At 33.5% G+C, this 9187-nt stretch overlaps 1 protein-coding gene across 2 annotated transcripts in view; it reads left to right on the top strand.

Annotated features, from left to right (window-relative positions):
- The first annotated feature begins 6573 nt into the window (after window positions 1-6573).
- Dhc93AB (Dynein heavy chain at 93AB) overlaps window positions 6574-9187 on the top strand; it is a 27922-nt gene continuing 25308 nt past the window's right edge. For both annotated transcript variants that reach the window (XM_018511715.1, XM_018511724.1), the window contains exons 1-4: window positions 6574-6811; window positions 7637-7869; window positions 7957-8222; window positions 8340-8746. In XM_018511715.1, coding sequence (XP_018367217.1) covers window positions 6574-6811; window positions 7637-7869; window positions 7957-8222; window positions 8340-8746 — 1144 coding nt within the window. The remainder of the gene's footprint in view (window positions 6812-7636; window positions 7870-7956; window positions 8223-8339; window positions 8747-9187) is intronic.

Genomic DNA, 9187 nt, shown 5'->3' with positions numbered 1-9187 from the left:
TAACTGCCGATCGCGCGCGCGACGTTGTGGCTCAGGAGCGTCCCTATACCAGAAATATACATCTTAAGCCAAATTATTATTGAGACATGTTTTTTATTAAATAATTTATTTCTATTAACATAAAATTTTCTATTGTTAATTTATTCATTATTCCTTAATTTTAAACTATTAGAGGAAGGTCACCGATACCGACATACTACTTTTAGACAATTTTCTTAAACAAAAGGTAAAAATACAACTTCAAAAACATAAATACAAAGTAAAAAGTATCTTCTATCAGTTAGTATAAGCAATTTTTATAATACTGTTTGCAATTTTGCAATAATTAAGTTTTTCGTAAGTTATGCAAAAATGAGCGTCTGACAAAATGGGCTCCAAAACTGACATAGTAGGCAATAACACCAACATTCCTATTCTATAAATAAAGATATGTCGTATAATTATGTATCGTTGCGCGTAGCTTAGCGCTGAGACACTACCAGTGTCTCCAGAAGGTACAATACCTTTCCACATCACCTGTGAGGTGACTATTGTAAGATGTGTTTTTGCATACCTTGTCTTTGTATATATACGCGATATCGCCGCGGGATGGACTCGTTTTTCGTAAGGAGAAAATGACGCGGATACTTATAAAGAGGCATATGCGAATATTGCGAATGGAGTTCGTCACTTACTCTTAGCTTGATGTAATTCATCTTTGTATCTCATAAGACGTGATCTGGCCGTATCGCCTCTGCTTACTATTTCGGGAGGCGAGAGCCAATAATTAAGGAAGAAGAAGAAAAACTCTTAGCTTGATCAGAGTATGCTTATGAAGCTTTTGAAAATACTTTTTTTGAATAGAGTTATTCATAGTTAGTTTAATTAGGAAAATGGAAAATTTTCATTAAAACAGTACTTACAATCGATAGAACCGATTTTATAAAATATATCGAAAACTCCTTTTGCTTCGTCATGGGTTAATAATTAACCCATTTAACACCTATTTAAAGTAATCATGTACAACAAAAAACAAAATAAGCTATAGCTGCAACTGTCAAATTAATAACATATAAAAGTAAATATGATTAAATTCTTTCCGAAACAAAGGATAGTTTTCAGTATGCTATGTGGGATATTTATGTAAACATTCCAAAAATTTTAAATATCCCACATAGCATACTGAAAACTATCCTTTGTTTCGGAAAGAATTTAATCATATTTACTTTTATATGTTATTAATTTGACAGTTGCAGCTATAGCTTATTTTGTTTTTTGTTGTACATAATTACTTTAAATAGGTGTTAAATGGGTTAATTATTAACCCATGACGAAGCAAAAGGAGTTTTCGATATATTTTATAAAATCGGTTCTATCGATTGTAAGTACTGTTTTAATGAAAATTTTCCATTTTCCTAATTAAACTAACTATGAATAACTATTCAAAAAAAGTATTTTCAGAAGCTTCATAAGCATACTCTGACATATCTTTGCAATTTAATTATTTAAATTGCAAAGGTATGTCTCTATAATATACGTAAAATACATAAATGTATATGACATATATGTGTCGAAAGTTGAAAAATGCAATTTATTAATATAAGTGATCAAAATTTTATCGGATCAAAATAGAATATCCTAGTGATGTTTTATATTAGTACAATGATAATTACAAATGTCCTGAGGTAATCATATGGACGATTTAATGTTTTGGATCAGAATGGGATCAATCTGATCAAATTAGAATATCTTAAGGAAATAACATTGTTGTGAGAACTCATGTAACAATACCGTAAATATTTATCGCATGATATTAAAGTTTGAGTCAATAAAAAATCTTGATTTTATACATTTTCTCGAAAATTGAGGACGTCTATTAGATATGGCAACATCGCACTTTCGAGAACCGACAAAGAGGTTGTCTTTCGTATTCTGGTCGTTTCTTCGCGAGAGTCACTTTACACTTTTTTTTTTTTGCTAAAATTGTACTTTTGATATACCCTTTATAACGCAATTGTGCGGACATTTTTTTCTTTCGTATAAATATCTTGACAGATAACATGTGCCTATATAGGTAAGCGTCTGCTCGCAAAAATGCGATGTTGCCGCAATTTAATTCCTCTTATTTACTACTTAATACGGAGGTTTCCTTTTTTTCTTAAATTAATTTATTTTATTATGATTTAATATTTTGTAAGTATATAAAATACTTCGTTTTATTATTTTTTTTAGATTTTACATAGCGATATATTTGCTTAAAATTTAGAGACATGTTGAGTCTGTCGTTGACTCGCATAGTTGGGATATAACTACCTTAAACGAAACGAATCTTGAAGAGACAATTAAATCACTTCCGAATATCATATAATGTCACATCATCTTGAATTTTTTTTTTCAGAACTTTGTTCACACTCTCTTGCGTATAGATCTCGTAAATGGTGACATCGTACTCCGTACAAAGACTATATGAGAAAGCTTTTACATATTGTTACAGCGTATTAACCATCTTCGTTCCGGATGCTGGTCTGTGCTGTTCCAATTTCCGTGGCCCAGAGGGGGCGAATTTTTTTCTCGCGCACCCCCATGCACGAGGCGAAGGGTGCAAGAGGAACGCGCAAGCGGTGGATAAAAAGGTGGAAAAGAGGCGGAGTAATTTGATATGGTGGGCCAGAGTACGGGGGGAGGATGTGCTCGTCCCTTTTTTTTCCTAATTTGAAGAAGGGCGAGTATCTGCGAAATGAAAAGCACCGGGGCCCTTTGTAGATGCGCGCGTACACGCTCTCCGTAGGGTAACTCGTGTGCGTGCACGTGCGTGTACTAGGATTAAAACGATGAAAGAGAAATTCTCTTCACCCTTATAACGCGAGTGGCGTGCTCGATCGGACACAACCGGAGCCATTTTAATACGCTCATTTTGAATGTTACAACGACGCTGGGCTTATTCAACTGAGTTTTGAGAAATGCAACATGTGCAACAACATTTTACACCCTTTTTGATGCAAATTTCTCTAATGTCTGTAAAATTAAAAATGTTCACGTTTATCATCGTACATTTAATTTCTTAACGCTCCAGAAAAGGCGCGCGAAAAATATTTAAAAGTGTCATGTACGTACGAGGGGGTAACCACTAGCTGAAATATTGTCCCACAGATTACGTGACATCATATGATTTTATCTGATTACAAATAATTTTTTTCACTACATATGAAGTCATTTGGTAAAATATACGAATTTATTTGATATTATACAATGATTTATCGTGGTTGCATATGTAATTATCGGATTATACACAGAGATTTCGTATGAATTTTATAACGATTTCGAGGACTCTGTCCCACGATTACATTAAGTAGTTACCCCCTCGTGTACGTATCTCTTGGAAAAATTCCTATCTTGCGTTTCTCGAAAATGTGGAAGCGAATTTTATAGTAACCCCCAAGTAGGAAACAAACCAAAAATTAGTCAGAAATTGGCCAGGAATTCTGGTTACTAGCTAGTTTCTGGCTAGTTTGGCTGGCCAAAAACTGACAAGTTTGGGCGACGCTTGCTTTTCCAATAACTGGACAGTAAAACTAGTCAATTTCTAACAAGATTTTGACTGATATCTGACCACTTTTTGATTATTTTTTAAAGAGTTTCTATCTAGTTTCTTAATTTTTTTAATTTTTGAACAGTTTTTAAGTTGACAACCATTTTCAAAGCAGTTTATGGCTAGTTTCTGATCAGTTTTTAACTAGTTTTATAATAAATTTTTTAGTCGTTTTCTAATCAATTTATGACTAATTCTAACTAATTTTTTCTGAGAAAATTCTAAATAATTTTAACCTATTCTTAACTAGTTTCTAACCAATTCCCAAGCAATTTTTATAGAAATATAATAATAATTAAATTAATATAATTAAATTAAAGTAATATATTAAACTCTTTACGAATTTGATGTGTTATATACAAATTAAAAATTAGATATTACGAGATATTAGGAAATATTTACATGTAATATATAAGTTACGCATATCTTTCTTAACAGCTGTTTTTATATATTTATATTTTCTTTTTCGTTCTCTTCTTGCTGATAAACGTACATCCATTTTACTTAAATTGTTTAAATATTTACAATTTCACGTTTTGCGTTTTAATTATGACTGACAGTCGAAGAGAATCGAGTTTTTCTATTACTATAGTATATTTATTTCCTTACTATGGTAACAGAAAAACTCGATACTTCGACTGTTAGTCATAATTGTGAATAATTTTCAGTAAATATTAATAAAACAGAATTTCTAAAATAAAAAGTTATACATTAATTGAATTTATTAGTGATAAGAAAAAAAGCAGAAGAAACATACATAGTCAACAAATGTTAATCACTTTCTCCCTATAAACAGTAAACAATAATATTTTTTTTGCTTTTAATTTCTAATATACATATATAATATAGTTTATACTTACTGTTGATTCTTATCTAGTTTGTGATTAAAACTGCTCATGAAATACTGCCTAGTATTTTCAGAATTTTTACTGGACAGAAACTGGACAGCATTTACTTATCATTTTTCTTGTTTAGTTCCTGACCAAAAACTGCTCATGAAACATTGCCTAGTATTTTCAAAATTTTTACTAGACAGAAACTGGACAGTATTTACTTATCATTTTTCTTGTTTAGTTCCTGACCAAAAACTGCTCATGAAATACTGCCTAGTATTTTCAGAATTTTTACTGGACAGAAGCTGGATAGCATTTACTTAGCATTTTTCTTGTTTAGTTTTTGACCAAAAACTGCTCATGAAATACTGTCTAGTATTTTCAGAATTTTTACTGGACAGAAACTGCCTAGTATTTTATTACTATTTTTTCGTGCATAGTTTATGGTAACTGGCCATCAAACAATAGTCAGTATTTTCTGGACAAGTTTTGAATAGTTACTGTTTAATTAATCCTATCCAAGAAAAATTATCCAGTTTCTGGTTAGTGACAAGTTTTTCCTTGAAATTTTTCTACACGGGAAGTAAAAAGAAAAAGAAGACCGAAGTCGCGAATTAATTAATAAAGTAACTGCTGCAGAAAAAGTGTAACTAAATACGCACAAGATAAAGTAAAAATTATTTTTTTTTAACATGGAGATTTTACGACTAATCGATTGAAACATTCAAGTCTATTCTTTTCTTTGTGCGCGAAAATGGTGCACGGTACAGAGTGACATTTCAAACGATCCTATTTTGCATTAAGTAGAACTTTCCGTGACGTGCGTCTTAGATTCATGATATTGATTAAAATTTATGTTCATATTTGTGGCAGAAGATAAAACTAACTTTGTAAAACATAACTATATTCCTCATTTTTCTCGTCACATACTCTGCACACCTTCACTATAACTTTCATATAAAACTTTCTTTGGAAGGCAATAGACGTCAATCGAAACAATATAGTTTGTACTTTCTACAATATACAGAAATCTTATGTTACAACATCGCAGTTTAAATTTGATGGTATTTTATAAAACTTTGCAAATATTCAAACAAACAGGCCAACGAAAAAAATTGTCTGCACTAAAACAGTAATTTTACTGAATAATCTAAAAATTTGGCTAAATACAGATCTAAAAAATGATTTTGTTGGAACATCAATAGAGTTTTGCAGAAATCTTAAGCATGATGAGTAATACTGCAAAATGTTTTGATATTCTAACAACCAATTTTGTCGTCTTACCTAATTATTTTAGTGGTGGAACAAAATTATTTTTCAGATTTGTATCTAGCTAAATTTTAGATTCTTCAGCAAAATTGCTCTTTCAATGCGATACCAAAGTCGTCTTCCATGTAAAAGACTTCGCTGAACGCGTGACGAGCAATGAAAGTTGCTAACTTCGTTTTACAACGTGCTAATATTCATGAACATGTTTGGAAACTTACGGTTGTAACGAAAATCCACATCGTTGCAAGGCCGTGGGTAGAAGGAGCCGAAATAACGTCACGCTAGCGACCGGAAGACTCGAGCTGCGCGAGTCTGAGGAAACTTCGCAAAAGGAATGAGATCGTACCTGCCGCTGCGCGGAAGGCGGACATCGCGTGCAATGTCAGTTGTTTTCAGCATATTACGTGCGTTCCGCGACAACAGGGGGCCAACGAGCGAGCGAGGTTCCAACTTGGGAGAGACACGATAGTCCAATGCCAAACTGCTTTTCACTGATTCAGTTCGTACCTGGTTTCCTGACCCGTTTGCACGACAGCTATTTACGAAGCATAATATTCTGCGTCAGCAAAATTTCGCATTTACGATCGCTCGTCCTCGTGAATTTGTAAGAAGCGTCGCTAAAGTTTTCGACGCAGAGCGTCGTTTGGTCATTTATTCTTCGAGTTGCTATTACATAATTGATAAATTGTTAATAAAACCCGTCTAGAAATTGTGTATCAACATATTTAATATTCTTTTTATTCCATTTATAATCGATAAATATAATTGACAGATAGACACACGTACATCTACCAAGATGTAATATATTTGCTTTATAAATAAATATTATTATTTAAAAATTATATTAAACTTTCTATATAATAGAAAAAAATATGCAAATGTCTTTTGATATTGTGAACAGAAATGACTACTCCGGAAGCACCAGCTGACTATCGACTTGAATATATTGGCGGTTTCGTGCAGAAGAGTTTGAAATTAAAGCCAGAAAAATGGGGAAGATTATTACTGACAGAAGAATATCGGAACGTGGTGTTGGATTTTTTGGATAAGCCGTTACCAATCGCTCTTTTTGTCGTTTTAACACCAAATGCGCAATTAGTGGCGTCATCCAGTTTTCCCATACCGTGTCAGAGAGCAAAGGGTGAGTTTTTTATGACTGTAATTTATTGTGTGTGTGTGTGTGTGTGTGTGTGTGTGTGTGTGTGTATCAAAACTTATAATAATTAGAAATTATATTTTAACAGTAATTAACCCGGGAGTGGTCGCGTTATGGTTATTTTGCCATATACTTCCGTTTTCTATTTATATCTTTCAATTTATTGGCACTATTATATTTTTATCTTTACGTAAATGTTTTTTAATGTTTTTTCGTTTAGTATGCGAAAATAGATGACATAAACACGCTTATATCTACATAAAATTTGATTTCTAACGGTCGGTCTAAAAGACAGTAGCGTGCGCATTTACGTGTTAGTCTTTTTTTTTTCTTCTTTTATTGATTCTCGCAGCCAGCCCAGCGATCTGGCCATAAACTAGTTTGAAAATGCAGGTAACAAGTCAAAAAAAAGAAACAATCACAAAAAAGCTCAGCAGCTTGACAAAAATTAGGGATGATGCAACATCCAAGCCGAGTCGGAACATGTCTGTCCCGGTACGCAATAAGTATGTAAACTTACTTACGTTAGTGTAATTAGTGTTTGTAGTCTCATTTTATTATTAATTATTACTTATAATAATTATAATCATATATGTATTCTAGTTTAACACATATATGTGCGAAAATATATTTCGGTCAAAATGACCAGAACGCGTCTATACTAACGTTAGTTTCGAGACGCGCCTATTCCCGGATTAAATATCGTACTAAGAATTTTCTATTCCATTTCAATGCCGATTTATTTTTGACGTAAATATATTATAAGCATTTATATTAAGAAAATAAAGAAAATTTATGTTATTGTTACAGGAGTTTACGCAGTCAAAGTAACACAAGCGCCACTACCGAAAGACAAGGAAACATGTTCGACCATGTTAATCATGGGAGATCTATCCCATCGGATTGTTGATCAATTGGCTACGTTAGTGGATAATATCGTCGCTCCTCTTCTCACCAAGCCGGAAAATCATAAAGACTTGCCGGAAATAGCGATTCATGATATATGTAAACATGTGCATGCTCTTCGTGGCACATTGTATCAGGTAATAAGAAATCAATAGTTAAACCTTTTTAATTTTTTTTCAAATAAAACAAAAATAATAGAAAATATTTTATATTTGAATAAACAGGTAAAAGGTCAGGTAAATGGACGAACGGTACTACCGATGCCAGCTGGTCTCGAAAAAGTGACGGAAGTCGAAAGATTGGTTTCTGTAGAAGGACCGCAAGCGGTTGATTTATATCTAAAAAGTGCTATAGAAGGTGTGGTGATAAAGTGGGCTTATTTAGTGAACGATGTGGTCACTCATGAATCCAGCGTTGCGTTTGATAACGGACAAAATCCGACACCCAATGTTGAACTAGAATATTGGTCTACCAGATTGGCAAATTTAAGGTATCAAATAATAGATGATGTATTTTTCATGCGGCACTTTTATAAGACAATCAAATAAACATTTTTTTTTACGGTATATCATATAAAAATATTTATTATCGCGCGCATTTTTTGCAGATACATCTATGATCAATTGCAAGAGGATCGTGTGAAAAAGATGGCGACAATTCTTGAGAAAACTGACAGTGCGTATTTTCCTTGTTTTCGTACGTTGTTTGATAATGTTGTCTCCTCGTTGGCCGAAGCGAAGGATATATCGTTGTACCTAACGCCTCTGGCGAAGTGCTTCAAGACCGTAGAAGAGGTCGACTTTGCCGAAGCTAAGCCGCTGATGGCAACTCTGATACATTCGCTCGGATTAGCGTGGGCAAAGTGCAAGAGTTATCAAAGCTCTAGCAAACTCATCATCATGCTTCGGCAGATATGCAACTTATTGATACAGGAGGCACGTCGGTTTCTCGACCCGACATCAATATTTCAGAGCGATGTCGACGAAGCTCTCCAGCGAGTTAAAATATCGAGAGGTAATGGCCATCTGTTAAATTAAACCTCTTATTAATGCTGTCCTAGGAAATTAACATGCGCAATAGAATCATCATTTTTTATTATTATATAATTAAGCTGTGTGAAGTTCGCCCCTCCACTAATAAAAATCTAAAAATGACCATTACCATTCGTTTGGTGGTCGTTTGGTGGTGTTTGGTAGTCCATTCCGGACGTTTGGTAGTCAAAGATATAACGAATAATATCAAAAAGAGACGAACGCGAAGCGTGAAGTTAGCCCCCCCACTTGTAAAATTCGGCTTTGCAGACTGCACGTACAATAATCTCTGTAAGCATTCGTTTGGTGGTCGCTTACAGATGTTTGGTAGTCCATTCCCGATGATTGGTAGTCGAAATTATAACCGAAAATATTAAAAAAACGATGTACAGGCGTGAACTTAGCCCCCCACTTGTAGAACTCA

Source organism: Trachymyrmex cornetzi, unplaced genomic scaffold (assembly GCF_001594075.2).
Source record: "Trachymyrmex cornetzi isolate Tcor2-1 unplaced genomic scaffold, Tcor1.1 scaffold112, whole genome shotgun sequence".
NCBI lineage: Eukaryota > Metazoa > Arthropoda > Insecta > Hymenoptera > Formicidae > Trachymyrmex > Trachymyrmex cornetzi.
This window is presented reverse-complemented; position numbering and strand designations above follow the sequence as displayed.